Source organism: Pygocentrus nattereri, chromosome 18 (assembly GCF_015220715.1).
Source record: "Pygocentrus nattereri isolate fPygNat1 chromosome 18, fPygNat1.pri, whole genome shotgun sequence".
Taxonomy (NCBI): Eukaryota; Metazoa; Chordata; class Actinopteri; order Characiformes; family Serrasalmidae; genus Pygocentrus; species Pygocentrus nattereri.
This window is the reverse complement of record NC_051228.1, coordinates 22,484,602-22,504,517: the sequence shown is the minus strand read 5'-3', so window position 1 is coordinate 22,504,517 and position 19,916 is coordinate 22,484,602. Positions and strand designations below refer to the sequence as shown.

At 39.9% G+C, this 19,916-nt stretch overlaps 1 protein-coding gene across 3 annotated transcripts in view; it reads right to left on the bottom strand.

Moving 5' to 3' along the window:
• Nucleotides 1–14,206: 14,206 nt before the first annotated feature.
• lrrtm4l1 (leucine rich repeat transmembrane neuronal 4 like 1) overlaps nucleotides 14,207–19,916 on the bottom strand; it is a 58,007-nt gene continuing 52,297 nt past the window's right edge. For all 3 annotated transcript variants that reach the window (XR_001858296.2, XM_017708126.2, XM_037547025.1), the window contains exon 3: nucleotides 14,207–15,294. Coding sequence is in view for 2 of the 3 variants with exons in the window: in XM_017708126.2 (XP_017563615.1) it covers nucleotides 15,229–15,294 (66 nt within the window). In the remaining variant the exon portion in view is untranslated. The remainder of the gene's footprint in view (nucleotides 15,295–19,916) is intronic.

The following is a 19,916-nucleotide window of genomic DNA, read 5'->3' as shown; positions in this document are numbered from 1 at the left end:
CAAACACCACAGAACAGGTTTAATTTGGTATGGGGGTGTGGATAAAGCACCAAACTGCAGGGATACATTGCTAGGCTAAGGGCATTCAGTTGAGTTTTTCAGCTTTGCCTTTTAAGAACAGAGATTTCTCCAGATTCCCTGAATCTTATTCTGTATAATTATTCACTGACATGTTTTCTGGCAAAGTGGTGAGCCTTGAAACATTCTTGCTCATAAAGGCCTTTCCAGCATGCTCCTTTTCACCTGTTGGAATGTATTGCAAGCATTCATTTCAGAATTAGCATACATAAAAAAAGATATAGCACAAAACGACCTTCCAAACAGCATAGAATTGAAGCCAGTTTTAGAGTCAACATAGTCTTATACATCCAAATGAACAGTTCAATGATCTTAGTTACGATCTTAGAATTAGTCTAACATGATTAGCTATGCTTTTCCTCTGCCTCAGATATTAGGAAAACAGAGAATGATGACAGACAGAAAGGCATCACTACCAACAACACTGAAGCACAGAGCAGGAAAATAGTCCCAGGTGAAGAATAAGATTAGAGTCATCCTGTTCTTTAGAGGTGGTTAGACAATGTTGCTGCATTACTGGTATGTCAGGGACTTTAAAAGCACCTCCAGACAACTCTTCTAATTAGTGAATACATCTACTTTAAGGTGCCCCTGATGTTCAGTTGTATGACACAGCTTGTGTAATCTCCATAGAAAAACATCCACCAATAGAATAAGATGTTCTGGACCAGCCACACATGAACACATGAGGCTATGGCCACTTTGAACAAACCACTGAGCAGTGGAGCAGTGGAACTTCATTCCCTTGATTGATGGAGCTCTATCCGATGTGGATGAGTTGTGATCCAGAACTGATCCAACATCAGTACCTGACATCACTAATGCTTATGTGGCTGAATGCAGTCAAATTCTCACATCAATGTTCCAACATATGGTGTAAAGCCTTTCTAGAAGAGCAGAAGCTGTAACTACAGCAACTGCCTATTAATACTCTTGATTTCAGAAGAAACGCTAGATATCCTCAAACTTTTGGAAGCACCTATTTTGCAAAAAAAAAAAAAATGGAAAAAATATGTATTTGTTCAAATACTGGACTATTCCTTTGAGAAGAACAGTAAGCTGGCTTCATCAAGCCACTTAATTATGGTACGCAGGCACAAGAGCGCTGCTGTATCGCCCTGATGAGAGTGAGCTCTAATCAATGGGCCTCTTTTCAGGACAAGGAGGAAGCTAATCTAGACAAAACACATGCGTAGTCTGAGACACATACGTGGGCTCGCGCTCTTGCTCGTTACACCGCTCGCTCACAGCCATTCTCTCCGTCTGTTCTTACTGTGACACTTCATCTGAAGGGTTTTAAAATGGCCATACCAAATTCAGAAGAATTGCACGGGAAAGATGAGAGGCAGCAGTGGGCTTCTCACCTCCTCCTCCCCCAACAAGGGCCAATCGCCTCTTGCCGGAAGCCTGCATAAATTAGCTTAGCACACAGACCGAGAGAAATGACACATGCATACAAAAAGGAAGACAGAGCGCTGGTTTTCTAAATATAATATGGCAGTACAGCCAATGGCTTTTTCCATAGCTACATAGGCTGAAGTCATCGAGGAGCCGTTCCTTTTTTTGGTGTTACAGAACAAAGACACTGTCTCGGTATGAAATGGGATTTATTCAGAATAGCCTGTAACAAAGGAAAGGAAACCCCACGACTTGAAGCACAGCAATAATGTGCACTGTAACAAAGACCTGTTATATATTTAAGGAATGCTTGCTTTTTGATCTAGAAATTACATTTAGGCATCAGTGGTGTGTGTGTGTGTGTGTGTGTGTGTGTGTGTGTGTGTGTGTGTGTGTATATATATATATATATATATATATACTGTCAGATCAAAACCTCGTATCTCCAAAATGGTAACGTTACAGGAGAAGGAGAAAACCTACTTTAATTTTAATGTAAAATTAAAAAAAAAAAACAACTATCAACAACAAAACCTTGTACTTCAAAAATGGCAACTTTAAGGGAAAAGAAAAAACAAACATAACTTTTAATATAAGTCAATGGAAACAGACAATTTTCGATAACACTTTATTTGAAGGCTACCTACATAAGGGCTTCATAACACATTCATAAGCACTGAATAATGTGTTTATGAAGCACTACTTGAACATTTATTAAGTGCTTATGTCGGTTCTTGCAACCTGACATAAGATGTTTTATGAAATAAATGACAATTTACTGATATAATATGAATAAACATTGAACATATTTACATCACTAGACATATTTAAAACACTATACATAACTATTTATGTCAGCATTCTTAAGACGACATTGTGTTGATATCAGGTGAAATATGCCTGGATCCACCCCCTCTTCCCTCCATGGCATGGATAAGATGATTGATGCAGTTTTATGTCACATCAGAAGGTAGATTGTGACCGAGAACGAAAGGGATAAAAACATAAAGGTTGTTTTTACAGTTTATGTGTGAAGTATATCTTTTTGCTTCATGTCATTCTTCTCCTCTCTTAAACCACATATATGAAGTGTTGATCTTGCAGTAGTGTCACCAGGACAGTGCGTACCTGTTAATTTTTGTTTTCCAAGGCATGTTGTGTTTGTTTTTAGATACCCTTTGCAGTCAGTAATATGGTTAAGGATGTGACTTGGAGCAGTATTTGTGACATTTGTTTGTTTGCTATAAATAAAGTTGTAGCATTTCATTTATTGGCTTTTTTTTTCATTTTAATATTATCTTCATTTTCCCACTCACTATGTCTAGTGAATTCTTAATGAAGTATACTACTTTAGTTTGAGGGCCTTAAAATCATTCATAGAACAGATATGTGTTGTTCATAAATAGCCATCTGTCTTAGCCATCTTGTGGGAATCATACTTCATAACAGTGTTATAAATGAACCAATTTCCATCACTTTAGTTTAATGGTATTAAATTCCTTCATGAAGCTGACAAACATACTTCTTAACTGGTAAGCACTGTCCTGGTGACACTACTGCAAGATCAACACTTCATATATATGGTTTAAGAGAGGAGAAGAATGACATGAAGCAAAAGCAATACTTCATACATAAATTAAAACAACATTTATGTATTTATTTCTGTCATAATCTACCTTCTGATGTGACATAAAATTGCATCAATCATCTTATCCATGCCATGGAGGGAAGAGGGGGTGGTTTCCAGGCATATTTCACCTGATATCAATACAATGTCATCTTAAGAATGCTGACATAAATAGTTATGTGTAGCGTTTTAAATATGTTTAGTGCTGTAAATATGTTCAACGTTTATTCTTATTATATAAGTACAATGTCATTTATTTTGTAAAACATGTCACGTTGCGAGAACCAACATAAGCACTTAATGAATGTTCAAGTAGTGCTTCATAAACACATTATTCAGTGCTTATGAATGTGTTATGAAGCCCTTATGTAGGTAGCCTTCAAATAAAGTGTTACCCAATTTTCTAAGTAATTCTGGGTCATCTTGAAATGTACTGCGATGGACTGGCGACCTGTCCAGGGTGTATCCTGCCTTCCGCCCGAAGACTGCTGGGATAGGCTCCAGCATCCCCGCGACCCTGACGGAGAAGCAGCTTAGGAAATGGATGGATGGATGGATCTTGAAATGTACACACAATATGACAGACATTTTAAAATTATGTCAACAACTAATAAAACTAATAAAATATATTTATATATATATATATATATATATATATATATATATATATATATGTGGTGAGTTGGATCAGATGGCAGGGAAGACTGATGGTCAGACCCGGTAGGCCCAAGCGAATAGTGAGGGTGTGCTGGGAACGACTTTCAGAGGCCCCTGTTCGGAATGATTTCAACTCCCACCTCCGGGAGAGCTTTTCTCACATCCCGGAGGAGGTAGGGGACATGGAGTCTGAATGGACCCTGTTCAAAACCTCCATTGTGGAAGCTGCCAGGCGTAGCTGTGGCCAAAAGCTTGTGGGTGCCTGTCGGGGCGGTAACCCAAGAACCTCCTGGTGGACACCGGTGGTGAGGGAGGCCGTCAAGCTGAAGAAAGAGGCCTTTAGGGACTGGTTGGCCCGAAGGACTCCCGATTCAGCAGATAGGTACCGACAGGCAAAAAAGGTGGCAGCTGCAACTGTGGCAGAAGCAAAATCCAGGGCATGGGAGGAGTTTGGTGAGGCCTTGGAAAAAGACTTTCGTTCAGCCTCAAAGAGGTTCTGGACAACTGTCCGGCGACTCAGGAGGGGTCGGGGTGGCTGCGCCCAAGCTGTATTCGGCAAGGGTGGAGAAACTCTAACTTCAAATGAGGATATTGTCGGTCGGTGGAAGGAGCACTTTGAGGAACTTCTTAATCCGGGAGACGTGCCTCCCTCACGGGAGTCAGGGCCAGAGGCTTCTTGGGTGTCAAGTTCCATTTCCCTGGTGGAGATCACTGAGGTAGTTGGTAAGCTCCTCAGTGGTAAGGCACCGGGGGTGGATGAGATTCGTCCAGAAATGCTTAAGGCTCTGGATATTGTGGGGCTGTCATGGCTAACACGCCTTTGCAATATTGCATGGACCTCGGGAACAGTTCCCTTGGACTGGCAGACTGGGGTGGTGGTCCCTATTTTTAAAAAGGGGGACTGGAGGGTGTGTGCCAATTATCGGGGTATCACACTGCTTAGCCTCCCTGGGAAAGTCTATGCAAAGGTGCTGGAAAGGAGACTCCTCAGATTGAGGAGGAACAATGTGGATTCCGTCCTGGCCGTGGAACAATGGATCAGCTTTACACCCTCTCACAGATTGTTGAGGGGGCATGGGAGTTTGCCAACCCAGTCTACATGTGTTTTGTGGACTTGGAGAAGGCTTATGACCGTGTTCCTCGAGATATCTTGTGGGAGGTCCTCTGGGAGTATGGGGTGCCGGGGCTACTACTCCGGGCTATTCAATCTCTGTACTCCCGGAGTGAGAGCTGTGTCCGTATACTCGGCATTAAGTCAGACTCTTTCAGGGTTAGTGTTGGACTTCGCCAGGGTTGTGCTCTGTCTCCACTCTTGTTCGTGATATTCATGGACAGAGTGTCTGGGCGTAGCCGGGGTCAGGAGGGCATTATGTGTGGAGGCCGGAGGGTGGCGTCTCTGCTATTTGCAGATGATGTTCTTTTGGCGGAATCACATGGATGCCTCCAACGCTCGCTGGAGCGGTTTGCAGCTGAGGGATCGTGAGATCGGATGGGACAGGCGGCAGCAGTAATGCGGTCACTGTACCAGACTGTATTGGTGAAGAGGGAGTTGAGCCAAAAGGTGAAGCTCTCTGTTTGCCGGTCGATCTACATCCCAACCCTCACCTATGGTCATGAGCTGTGGGTAATGACCGAAAGAACGAGATCGCGAATACAAGCGGCGGAAATGAGCTTTCTTCGTCGGGTGGCGGGCTACACGCTCTGCGATAGAGTGAGAAGCTCGGTCATCCGGAAGGAGCTCAGAGTAGAGCCGCTACTCCTCCGCATTGAGAGGAGCCAGTTGAGGTGGTTCGGGCATCTGATCCGGATGCCCCCTGGACGCCTCCCGGTGGGGGTGTTCCAGGCACGGCCTACCGGGACAAGACCCCGGGGCCACCCTAGGACCCGCTGGAGGGATTATGTCTCCAAGTTGGCCTGGGAGCGGCTTGGGGTCCCCGGGAATGAGCTGGAGGAAGTTGCGGGGGACAGGGTCATCTGGGATTCTCTGCTCTCCCAACTGCTACCGCGACCCTGTTTGGACTAAGCGGGCAACGACGATGATGATGATGTATATGTATGTATATGTATATATGTATATATGTATGTATATATATATATATATATATATATATATATATATATATATATATATATATATATATATATATATATATATACATAGATAGATAGATAGATAGATAGATAGATAGTTGAGTTCAAAAGTTTTACATTCACCATAGAAATGAGTGGAAAGTGAAAGGAAATCCATGATGTGAATGTTGCTTCATGATGTGAAGGATGCCTCAGTGGTTTTAGTCTTAGGAGTCTTCCCTGCTCTAATACGCCTACTACAACTCATCTAGTAAGTATGCTGCATTTCACGAACTTAATCAAATGGGTCAGAGCAAAGAAAACCATAACTAAAACAAGTGAAATGTCCTGAAGCTTATTAAAACTTTGTCTTTGTTTTGCTGCAGTAGTGAACAGTTTCCCCTAGACCTTCTTTGCACAGAAAAATCAGTGAGTTCTGATGAGCTACAGGGCCCGTTCACTTAATGATAATGTTTCTTTTTTTTTTCTGTCCTTTGAATTTGTGCGTTTAATTGCAAACTGAACCGCCCCAGAGCTCATCAAGCGATGCTGTCTATTCCATCTTAAAAAAGTTGGAAGAATATTTCCCTCTTGGACACAGTTCTGTATTACAGCAGTGCTTAACTGAGTTCATGAAATAAATTCAATTGGAGACTTGTTTTATTCAGGAATTTCATTTGTTTGATTGTTTACCAATGATTGACCAGGTTAGTGAAGGAAACCAGGTGTGGGATTAAAACATATAGGGCTACAGGTAGTTTAACCCTACTCTGAAAAATATTACTGTTCCAAACACACTCATTTCCTCCCTAGTCTCAATCTCAAATGTTCCACCCCCAGATTAGCATTGGCCAGTTGATATCTTTTGCAGCGCTAAGGTGGTCACCACTACCAAGCTTCTGCCAGCCTCATTCCCATTTCACTCCCATATCTGCACATGCTGTTTTGGGTGTAGTCCTGTTTTGAGAGGGGCCTCCCCTTCTGCATCATATTAAAACAAGAGTTTGTGGTTGGTTATTTTGCATGTCAGTCAAATGGCCTTTTTTGTAGCCATATCGAGCAACACTACCCACTAGACTCCCTCATGCTTGTGTGCTTGCACTTCCATTAACTGTTTTTCTTGTATTCCATGACAACAGTGAACCTTTCAAAGCAGGTTATAGTGGTTGGATTAAAAAAAAAAATTATTTGTTTTATACAGTCCCTCAAGGACTTCACTCAAATTCATAATAGCCATGCAGTATTTGCACACAGTCGCAATTTTGTCCCATCATTATTTCCACATTTAACATGTAAATCATTGAAATTGTGTTGTATACAGCTTTTGTGCTACTTCTCAGAAAGCCTTGGATAATGCTGAGTTTAAAATAGGCAATGAATAATTCCGGCACAGTGAAGGCAGACCAATTCCAGCATGTTTAACGTGAAAATGGGAATGGAGCCTGGACTGGGAATGGAGTTTTGTACAGCATGCAGCTTTGCTGTGGACCATAAATGAAAATGGACAATTGACACCCACTAACTTTCTGTCCACTTTCATGGATAATTTTTCTTTGCGTTGATTTTTGCAAAGAACATTTCTGAGCTCAGACAAGCACTGCTGGATATTTTACTAATGCAATCCTTGATTCCTGGCTTGGAGTGTAGGTCACGTTGGCGTGGATTAACTAAACTCAAGCACACAAACGAGTTCTTTCTCAATACTTTTATAATTATTGTCCGGACGCAATCACTCTCCACTCTCTCCTTCTTCTCTGCTCTCCTTTTTTCCCCCCAATCTCAGCTAATCAATAGAGTCACACTCTAACAGGGTAATCATCCTCTCTAACACATGAACATGAGCATCTGTACTGAATTAAGTTTCTACGTTTGAAACTACACATGACTATCATTTTCATTCTTACACTAATACTCCTTTCCTGAACATATGATTGATGATTATTTTGTTTACAGTTCTATTTTATCATTTCAGTGTAAAATATGAAAAGCTCCTTAAGACTTTAAATCAGTGCCATGAATGTCTGGGTTTTTTGTACTTATTTCCAAGTTTGTTTCATCAGCAACATATGAAGCTACATTTAAAATGGGTAAAAGAACTATAGCGGACTGTGAGTCACAAAGTTCTGCAGTTTTATTGCAAACTTCTGTAGTTGCAACAAGCAAACTGCTTCTATTGCTTCTATGTTTAGGAAAATCAGCTGCAAAATGAAACATTTTAGTCCTCAGTCACAAAAAAATGGCCTTGGGATCCTTCCTTTATTTGCAGCACCAAGTGGCTGATAAATGATATCCTTACATGTTTGTCTTCATACCTTTATACCTGCATATGAAGCTGTTTTTATTAAAGCCCCAGTTTGAAAATCACCTGCCTCCATGCATCAGACTTGGGGGGTCTACACATTTTGCTGTTATCCCTGCTTTCTTTCCACATTTTCATGATAACAGTTTGCGGTTGGTTGTTTTGCATGTCACTCAAAAAGGCCAGTTCCAGTCAAATTAAACACTTTGAGCAGCAAACCCTACCAGACTCTCTCGTCCGCATGATGGCATTTGGACATAAACCAGGACCAAAAGGCCGGTTCCTGACTGCCAGTTACCTTATGCACCAGTGTGCGATCACTGGATAGATGTAATGTTGTGTCTTTCTTTTGATACTAACTAACAACCTTAGGGCTTTGGGGCTGATCCCAGGTGGGCACCATGTGACAGAAGACTGATAAATTGAAGATGCTTGTCATATGTATATATTTTTTTAAGCTAAACTGAATTAAAAGGTCTATTTTTGCTTGGATAATGTTATGGCTAAGATTTCCTTGCCATGAACCTTCATGTAGTGCCTTCTGGGCAGGATTGTACAAATGTGTTTACAAGTCATTGTGGGATGCACTTCCTCTTCTTACACTGGATTTGACTCCCACATTCACTTGGGAAAATACAACTCTGTGCTCCCATTGTTTCTTACATAAAAGAGTCCAAACTTCTTGTAAGAGTAGAGCCTTTTCATTTCAGTCTTTCATTTCATTGATACATTTAAAGATTTTCAAGAATCTTGCAAATATTGAGTCACTCTAAACCACATGCAGCTTATGTTGTTGTTTCTAAATCTGCTCATCAGGAGTCTTTCACAAGTCTTGGGCCAAACTGCTCAAAATATACAATACATATGACAGTGTGTTTAGTCATGACTTGTGCAAACCACGCAAGAAAAAATGTTGTATGGAGTTGAATATATAAAGAAGTTTAGCTTGTCAGCAGTCCTGCAGGAAAGATGCATTACTTGCAATATTTACCTAAAGGCACAGTTTGGCAAAAATAGAATTTACATTGATTTATGTAGATGTAGGTGATTAGCCAAAACCCGTTTGGTGTCTGGAGATTTCTTTCTGGCACTGGAATGAATCTAATGTAGCTAAGAAGTAGCCCACCAATTAGCATCTGCATGCCTAAAACCTTATGTAAACTTTTCTCAAAGTATTCCTTTAATCTTACATCTAATGATACCTCAAAATGAAAATTCTTGGCCAAAACAAAAAACAAAATTCAGGACACATAGGCCTATAAAAACAGAAAATTGAGAAAACTACAATAAATAAAACTAATTTCTGTGAACTAAATGTACTAAAACAAGTATACCACATAGGCTACAGAATGTTCTATGAAAACCAACCTTTAAAATTCTTGGATGTTGAATGTTCTCTTAATACTCAACATATATGGTGATTACACAGGCTGATTGTGACAACTGACATACATGTTTATAAAGGCTTTTTCCAATATGCGTCTGTCATAAAGGCTACTTTTGTCAACATTGTCAAGTTGACACAACACCTATGTCATGTGACCAGTTTTTTCTAACATTGGCTCCTGTCATGCCACTTTTTCAGTTAAAATTACAGCAAAATATTGAATATTCCAATTGAAGCTAAATGTATTATTATCTCTCCACTCCTCTCCATGATCCCCTTGCAACACTTGAAGGCCATGTGTGTCTATAAAGCATTATGAATTTCAGATATACTCAGTTTACTCAAAAACAGTTCTAGAAACAAGCCTCTTGAACGAAATATTTGTAATGTAGTCTACTGTAAAGTTAAATCATCTGTAATTTATTTATTTATGTTCAGTATGTTATGTCTGACAACAATAAAGACAAGTAAAAACAACAGCAAACTTAAAAAACCTAAACATTTTATGCTAAAGCATATTGGCACAGTGGACACAGACAATATTTATGGGCCATTTATGTCTTACCTTTGGTGACCAAATAGAAATGGACAATTTACAGATCACTGCTTCTGGTAGCAAAACTTGGGCTGTCTTTTTCTGTGTTTTTTCTTCTGAACATCCATAGCATCAAGTTCCATTGCGTTTAAAGGAAACTTTGGCTCACTCCAAAAAGAGAAAATGAAACCACGACCGAGATAATAGCAGATAGCCATTAACACAAGGTTGAAAATAGCCAATTTTTTTGGTGTGTTGCTTCAAAGATCATATACACTGACCAACTGACCAGCCTTTTTATTAAGCACACCTCATTGTAGCTGCACTCATTGTCCATTTTATCAGCTCTACTTACCAAATAGGTGGTGACACTAATGTTATGACTGAGAATAGTCCACCGACCAAAAATATCAAGCCAAGAGCGTCCTCTGACCTCCAATGAAGGATTAGAGGATGGCCAACACAAACTGTGCAGCAATACTTGAGCTACTGTCTCTGACTTTACATCTTCAAGGAGGACTAAAAAAGTAAGAGTGTCAAACATAGTGGACAGTGAGAGGACACAGGGATTAAAACCTCTAACAGCACTGCTGTGCCTGATCCACTTCTGCCAGCGCAACCCACACTAACAAACCACCATGTCAATGTTACTGCAAAGCTGAGAATGACCCACCACCCAAATAATGCCTGCTCTGTGGTGGTCCTGACTGTTGAAGAACAAGCTTAAAAGAGGCCAACAGTACACTGTAAAAAATGAGAGGTCAGTTCAACTTAAAATTATTTAGTAACTGATTACATGGCTTTTCTTGAGTGAGTCAATTTAAGGACATCAGAGTTCACACAACTCAAAGGTCTTACTTGAGTCAAAAGATCTCCAAGTTACTGTTTCTAACAGTATAAACTAAACTGAATGTGTGTGTGTGTGTGTGTGTTGGGTTTCTGGATAATGGACTGCTGTGGTATTGCCGGGATTCAAACTCACAACCTCCTGATGTTGGTATGAATTATTGCACAACAAATATTTTTTCCAGTGTATTAAACATTTGTAGACACAAAATCTGAGTTGCTTCATGTGTTCCTGAGTGGTGCAGTGGACTGAGCTGTCTACCCAACAGGTGGTTGTGAGATTGAGCCTCCGTGATGACATAGCCATCCATGAATGTGTACTCAATGTCACGCAGAATGGTACGATGGAGAGAGTCTTGGCTAGTGAGGAAGTTGAGTATAAAAAAACAAGTTCATTTTATTTACATAACTGAAATGCAGTACTAAAAGCATTAAGAGAATTTTTGACTCAACTAAGAAATTTGAGTTGTGTGTCCTCAAGTTGAGTCAACTCAAGAAAAGCTATGTAATCAGTTACTATATAATTTTGTGTTGAGCCGACCTCTAATTTTTTACAGTGTATGTAGACAAACAGATGGACTACAGTCTGTATTTTTTTTAGAACCACAAAGTGCTTCTGTAGGGTAAGTGGAGCTGATAAAATGGGCCGTGAGTGTAGATGCAAGAAGGTGGACTTAATAAAGTGACTGATCAGTGTATATGGTAAACCTAAAGAATCTTCTCAGAGTGCTAGTAAAGGTCCTGGAGCGAGTCAAAGCAGTTACTTAGATTTTGTTGTTTTGTTGCTCACGGGGGTCACTTAGTAGCTCAGGTCCCTGGACTGATGGAATGATTCATGCCTGTGTGTTCCTCTATATTTTTTAATTTGTTGGTCAAAAATCATTAAAACTCATCAATACCCATTTACATTTGACAAACGTATATTTCTCACCATTGATTTGACAGTATTCCCATTATAAAACAGAACATATTAGCGGTGTACAATTTATACAGTTCATTACAAAATTTAATTATTAAATTATAAGGGGAGGAGCGTGAATAGAAATTACAAAACCTCTATTTTAAAGTGACAGGCTATGTCTGAGCTTAAGGTCAAATTTTAATGTAAGCAAAACACACTCCAACCTTTCACACTCGTTCTCACCTTTCACACATACACACACGCAACACTGAATACATTTTTAAAGAAGCATAAAACGAACAAACCAAAAACATTATTTCATACAATATGCCCTATATGCCATCACAAACAGTGCTGAGATCCCCTCCTCTCCCTTAAGCAAGTATGTACAGACACACGTACACGTTGAATTTGGAGTCAGTGCGATGAAGTCGGAGAAGTGCAGCAGTCATGTCCGTGACCTCTCTGTTAATGCTGAGCGAATAGCGAGAAGGTTATGTAAACAGTAATCAGCTGTCCTCAAATCACACGGCACAGAGAGAGAGGTATGCAGAAAAAAAAAATACAACTGAAAGTTAAAAAATCCGGTTTTAGGCAGCAAAGATAAGGGTCTTATCGCAAAGTCATTTGGAATATTAATAGCTCCGATACAGAAGATTGCTGAGGCATGGCGTTAAATAACAAAAGATAAGTGGTAGCATGTCATTTGAAGGCTGCCTCTAGGGACCTTATAACACATCCATAAGCACTGAATAACACAGCTATAGAGAAATACTTGAATATTTATAAACAGCTTATGTCAGTAGTCACAGGAGGATGATGCTTTAAAATGTTCTGGTGTTTCAGTCACACCCACTTGGGGTATAAATTTACCTATACAAACATGGGCAGTAGAATGGATCATATCCAAGAGGTCACTGGCCTCATACACTAACTGTTCTTAAGATGAAATTTCTTTTTAAAACACACCTGTTTTTATGAAGATGCTGACATTCACTAATGTTTTCTTTTTAGGATTTCATGTAAGAACAGAATCTACACACACTCAAGAGAACAAAGGTGTGAACAGTTCTGAGATTTATGTACATGTCATGAATCTGATATTGTCTTTTTTGAACCTTTCTCAAGACCAGATTTAAGAAAAAAACATAAGAAGATATTGGTGAATAAGGCCAATTGACTTTAAACATGGCACTGTCATAAGATGTCATCTTTTCAGTTTGTGAAATTTCTGCCTAGCTAGATCTGCCCCAGACAACTGTAAGTGCTATTATTGTGACAGAGGTTTTTGGGAACAACATCCACAAGCAATACATCATGCAAACTCACAGAGTGGAGCCACCAAGTGCTGAATCTTCTGCTGCATCACTCACCACAGATATCCAAACTGCCTTTTAAAGCAACATCAGCACATGAACTGTGGATTGGGAGCTTCATGAAATGGATCCCCATGACCGAGCAGCAGGCCACCACAGCAGCCCACCACCTTAAAAGATCACTATGCAAATGCCAAGCATTGGCTTGAGTGATGTAAAGTTAATAATTCTACAGCATACAAAGACATTTTAGACAATAATATGCTTCCAACTTTGTGAGAAAAGTTTGGGCAAGGCCCTTTCCTGTTCCAGCATGACTGTGTCCCTCTGTGCAAAGCAATGCCTATAAAGCCATGATTTGACGAGTTTGGTGTGGCGTAATTAAAGTGGCCTGCACAGACCCCTGACCACAACCCCATCAACTGAAAGGGCACAAATTCCCACAGACACCCACCAAAATCTTGTAGAAAGCCTTACTAGAAGAGTGCAGGCTGGTATAGCTGCAAAGAAAGGGGGCAACTCCATATGAATAATCATGGTTTTGGAATTGGATGTACGACAAGCTTACAAAGGTTTGATGGACAGGTGTCCACATACTTTTGACCATATATGTACAGAACAACTGTACTTGAGTAAATGTAGAAATACTCTGTTATACTGTTATAATATTAGATGGGTTGTCTGTATTTCTACTTAAGTACAAAACTGCAAAATTACTTGCTTTTAAATACTGTAATCTGTGGTCAGCCACTCTTTACAGAACTGACTGTGTTTTTCTTTCCTTTCTCTGCCGAGCTGAATAGCTGCCCATCTTGTGCGTCTGATGCGGTTGCCTCTTCTGCCTTGATTGGTGCTGCTGCTCACCAGCCTTCTGGACCTGTTTGACCACCACTGAGCTTCTTGCTTTACAACGCTGTGCAGTCCTCACCCTCAGATCTTCTCTTTTCCGACTTTACTATAATACTTCATACTAATAATGTTTGCTATCCGGTGTCGACCGTAGGAGGATGGGTTCCCCTTCTGAGTCTTGGTTCCTCTCAAGGTTTCTTCCTCTTTAGGGAGTTTTTCCTTGCCACCATCGCCGCTGGCTTGCTCATGGGGGCTTGGTCCCGGATTTTCTTTTCTTTTCTTTCTATAATACTGATTGCTCTGTAAAGCTGCTTTGTGACAACATCTGTTGTAAAAAGCTTTATATAAATAAACTTTGCTTGCTTGCTTAAATGCAGTTTACTATGAGTAAAAGCACTTTGATTTATTATGCTATTTTATTTGAATGAAAAATTCTACTTTAAGGAGTTAGTATCTGCAGCCATACTGGTTTTCCTTTATAGAAATTGTACAATTGGACTTCAAGAAGAAATATTTAAAACTCATAAACAGTGGTCTTGGCATTTAAGATCCATTATGTGGGAATGATACAAATGAAAAAAAAACATCCATTATATTGGTTTAAGACCTCTTATGTCAACACAGTGCCTACACATTCTGTGATTACTCATATCAGCTGTTTATAAATACTCAAACATTACTTTATAAACATGTTATTCAATGCTTATCAGTGTGTTATAAGGTCCATATGTAGGTAGCCCTCACATAAAGTGTGACCAAATAAGTTAAGTCCAGCAATAGGCTTAATGTATCAGTTGACTGGCAGTCAATGGTTGTCTGATGGATGATGTTTTGTCATATGGAAAATCCATACGCTCTGATGCTGAGGATATTCCTTAAAGTCCAGGAGATATCTTCCCATGCACTCTCATTGCTGTTACAGTGGCTTTGTTCGTAGAATAGAATAGTTCATCCTGTTCCTGTATGTTCAACTCGACCAAAGGCCTAGTCAGGCTTAGATCTAGAGAAAGAGCTGTCTAGGCAAAAAAGAGAGTGGATAAAGTGAGGCGTCTTGAAGAAGTGTGACGTGCGTGTTAGTAAAATGCGTGATGGAGGCGTTCCTGCTGTCTTTTTAGATGTCCCTTCACATGTCCATGGTGGATAACGTTCCATAAATGACAGGGAAAAGAAAAAAAATGGCAGCGTAGGCCGTAGAGTGATGGATGCAGAGGCTGTAGGCTGGAACCCTGTTGCCTATTGAAATCTCATTGGTGGAGAAAACATTCCTAGTGAATGGTGGGGATGTCGCCGATCCAGGCTCCAGGGAGTGGCCTGGGACACGTGTATTCATTCTGGGAAAATAAACAAGAGACAAGAGCGTTAACACGGTCCATAACTCCGGGTGATTCCCTCATAGCACTTGTGTGGTGAGCAGAGCAATTCATTAAGTCAACATTAATTACAGAGCAAGGCTAATCTGATTGTGGTGCAATGATAGCATAATGCATAACAGTCCAGGCATGTTAACAAAGGAAGAACAGGCATGCGTGACCACTCAAATAAAACAGAGTGACTCAGCAATGGTGCTGATGATATACAGGCTGCCAGCTCTCAACTACTGAAAAGAACTCCAAGAAATGAGTCCACATGCTTGTCTGCCATCACTCCTAAGATATTAATTAAAATTAAGAGGGAATGAATTAAATTGTTCGATCTGGAGTGAGTGACCTTGCCTTTGTGAGCTCTTTATCTTAAATGGATTAAATAAACTCCCTTGAATACTAATTTGCGATATGCGCAACGATTGTTATCTCAATTACCCTCTAGTTCAACAGAGGATTTCTTCCCCCAAAATGAAAAGTAATGGAAAAGCAGTTTTGCTGCTTCTGTGAGTTTGGTGCTCAAAGATGTCTTTTCTTTGTGGTAATTTCTCTAATTTTGGCAGAATCTGCAGGCTGCACTTTCCCTTTCAGTATGTGTTACTGTTTCTCTTTCTTCACAGTTATCACAGTCTAAATCTGGAAACTCTTAATACCACACACTGTTATATACGTGGGTGTGTGTGTGTGTGTGTGTGTGTGTGTGTGCGTGTGTGTGTTATTTTTTGTCCTTGCACCTGAGGGCCGCTGAAGACATTTGAGATTCATAATTGAGCATTTTTCTCTCTTTATCTACATATACAGTGCTAAACTCAGAGACCCATCCTTCTAATTTCCAGTCAAGAAGGCCATTAAGCATATATTATTCATTTTTCAGGTGATATTTCAGCAGGTATAAAATAGCTCATTTGAGTGAGGAAGCAGAAAACCAAGACCACAAGATCAGTGAAAGTGTTTGATATTACTTGCAACTTCTAAGACCAAACTTTGGAGGTGTGGAAAAATCACTTTGTAAAAATGAAAGAATACTGAAAAAATACTAAAAACTTATATTATATTGAGTTTTTGAGGCTTCTCTGTAACTACTGTTTTTTTTTTTTTTTAATGAACTGGAAATGAAATAAAACAAGGATGGTCTCTAACTTTTGCACAGTAATGCCTCAAATGTGAAGCTTCCTGGGCTGAAACACTCCTTATAATCAATATGAATGGCTAATGGCTAAACTGCTGTAGGCTGAATAGGCAGATATGTGACAGTTTTCTTGATATTACAAAAGCAGTAAATTTTAAAAATTGGCCTATTTTTTTTTCAGATTCATTGATAAACTAGGGAGTGAACTGTACATTCTGAAACTCTAACCTATATTCATTACATTAAACACAATCAGATAACTTACTTTTAACTTAAAACCACATTTTTGTTGTAATAAAATGAAAATGGCAGTGATATGCAGTGGGTCGTCTCTGTCCTGCTTAAATATTGAGCGCTATTATAAATCTCTCTGCTTCTGACCTTGATGCCACAAGCTGTGAATTAAACTTTAATTTCTAACCCGGGTGACACAGAGTGAAAGTAGCAGGCCGAGTTTGTAGAAATTGGAGACGTCCATCCCTCTCACTTTGCTTTATGACTCTGGGGGTGGAGAGGAGAGGGGGAATGGATGCCCATAGTGATTTTTAGTTTTAATAGTATTTCAGTTCAAATAACTCAAAAGACACTGACCCTGGCTAAATCCGACTTTAATAGTGCTGAAGCTCAAATAAGGTTTTGCACAGGAAAAAGCCAGGCTCAGCACTATTCTGTCCTCTGATGATGTGAAAGGAGTCAGACACCCATGATTTCCCTGTCACAGAGCGGAGATAACTCAAAGAGAGCGTCTGCCCCATACTACCGAAAGGTTACGGATGCCTCAGGTGCAGCTTTGATTCTTCTGTAATCAAACGGGCTGCCTGAAGTGCTCCTATAACTCAGTGTCCAATTCTTCTTCTGGAGTCCACCTGCAGAGTGGACTCCTAATCGGCATTGGGTAACTGTACTATAAGTGCCTCATTGCTTCCATTCATATAAAATCCCCACCTAACAGAAAGACTGCACAATATATTGTTTGTTTATCATTATTGGCTTTTGCAATATGTTGGCTTTTACTGAAGACTGAAATAGGCATCCAATCACAATGTTTTTAATATGTGCTGTCAGCATCTTCACCATTCACAGACACTTCCAATAAGTTCTTACTAATGTTCATGAATAAAGTAGGGCTGGCAATCTTGTGTTAATAATGCATTAATAACATGTCAATAATATGCTAATAATGTTACTAATGGAATAAGCTGTTAATGCCAATTTTTTTTTCACTGCTGTGAACACATTTTCCTAGTTTCCTTAGTAATTCAGGTTGTAGGCCAGCTGCAGTGCATTGTATGTCGCTACAATATCAACCATGATTGTAGCCCTCTTGTTCAAATGCAGCTGTTAAATTTATGCCTTCAGCCAACTATGCTAGACATTGCTTGCAGGAGTAAAGTGGGGCTCCAGTTCCCCTTGAGATCCTCCACTGTAACAAGAATCCATAAGCTGTATGAACAAATCTGAGAGGCTTAAACCTGGAGTAGATAAGCCATTGACTGAATATATGATATATATACCCACATTGGTTGGAATCTTATTTTGTTCAATCATATAGTATAACAACATGCACTGCTTTTTAAATTGAGAAAAATCTCGATTGCACTTGTTGGTCCACTATAGACGCTTTGTAAATGCTCAGTCTGTATTTAAGTAACAAACTACATGTCCATTAAATGCAGCCAAAACCCACACCTACTCTTATATATTCAATCCATGTAAATGTTTTTGGTCAAACTAATGCTAGTTAATCATTAACCATGTTACATTAAGGACTTACCCGTAGGTTTTAAGATATTGTAAGGGACAGTATTGTGCCTTCAGAGACTATACTTCATTTATTTAATTTCCAGTCAAAACAGCCATTAAATAATAAGTTATAAAGGAGCACGACTTCCCCTTTTGAGTCTTTGTCCCTTTCAAGGTTTCTTTCTCTTGCTCCTAGATAAATTTTAACAAAAAAAAACATCTGTTATCCTGTTGTAAAAAGCAATACTTAAATAAACCTCACTTCACTTGCATGTGTTTGGGGTGACTTGAATTGTGAGAAGCAGAAAATGCAACCAACTTCTAAGGCAGAACAACACAAAGTGTTGAAAAATATGCCTGCAGATTTCTTTGAAAAACTGGAAGTAGATCATCCGAAAAGAATAGAATCTGTAATCAAGGAAAAAATGGAATATTTTAAATATATGTTTTGGGCTTTTTTCCCCTGATGCTGAAAAATCAATAGCATTTTGACTGGTGACAGGTGTATTTCACAATCTCAGTACCTAGAAATATAATTGCATTACTGTGCAGGCCTAAAAGACACGTAGCTCATGCAGTGCAAAACCATGACACTCAGCAGTTCAAAGAGTGTTTAATAGCAAATGGCTAAGGTTGGATTATCAGGGCAGGTTTATGACCCTGGATGGAAAAAAAGTCAGACTAAATTGACTCGCCCTTAAACCTCCTCTATGCTTCTTGGCTTATTTTCTTGTACCTATCACTCCTCTTGGTGCCTTTGCCATTCAGCCTTCAGCTCCAGTCAACATACCTGGAAATTGGACCTATCTAAATCCACCTGCCACTCAGTCCCATAAGCAACATTCACCTGCCAATCATAGTGGAGGAACTCCAGCTGCAGCCAGCTGATATTAGAAAAGGTCAAAGATGGTGGTAAATCCCCTTCCGCCGAAGTCCCGCGAGCACAGACTAAAGCCGTACATATGAATATCTTGTTTGCTGCTCTTTTCTTACAGACTCTTGGAGTATGTATGGCTCGAGCATGGAGGACCGCCCCCCTGATTAGAGCTCTGACAGCCTTCCCCACAGGTTAAAACCAAGGTGAGGCGCCATCAGCCACTCAGATTCAGATGCTGAACTCTGCCAGGCTTGGACACACCAGCCCAAATTAGCACTGAAGAGGAAGAGGTGAGAAAGCGCTTGGACGGCAAGCGCAGACAAACATTGGTGGGAATGCGAACAAATGAGACTGCTCAGACCCCTGGGCTGCAACACTGACCTGACTAATTAGCTCGCAAAGGCTTTCTGGCTCAACATTCAAGCCCCTCCAATTACAACATAGGCAGACAACATAGATGATTACGGGCCGTAGTGAAAAATGGCCTGTACGGTACATCTCAGTGCAAGTTTCTTTTAAATAAATAAAAATGCTAAACCTTATATTGCACCATAGCCAGCCTAGTAATTACATTGTGAAAGTGAAGTTTACCCCTTTACAATCCCAGACTTATCACATTGCAAGGCTTATTAATTAGTAATAACATAGAAAACAATTCAAACAAACTATATTATTACAGTGCTATAAGAGTGAAGGATGAATATTTGGACCTAGTGGTGATTCCTGCCCTTTAAGGGGTTAATTACAAGGAGATAAACACGGAGTAATTAGTTTGCATGTATGTCAGGTGTGCACAAAAGCAGAGGGAGACATATGTCAGGCTAAAGTTGTCGGCAAGTCCCT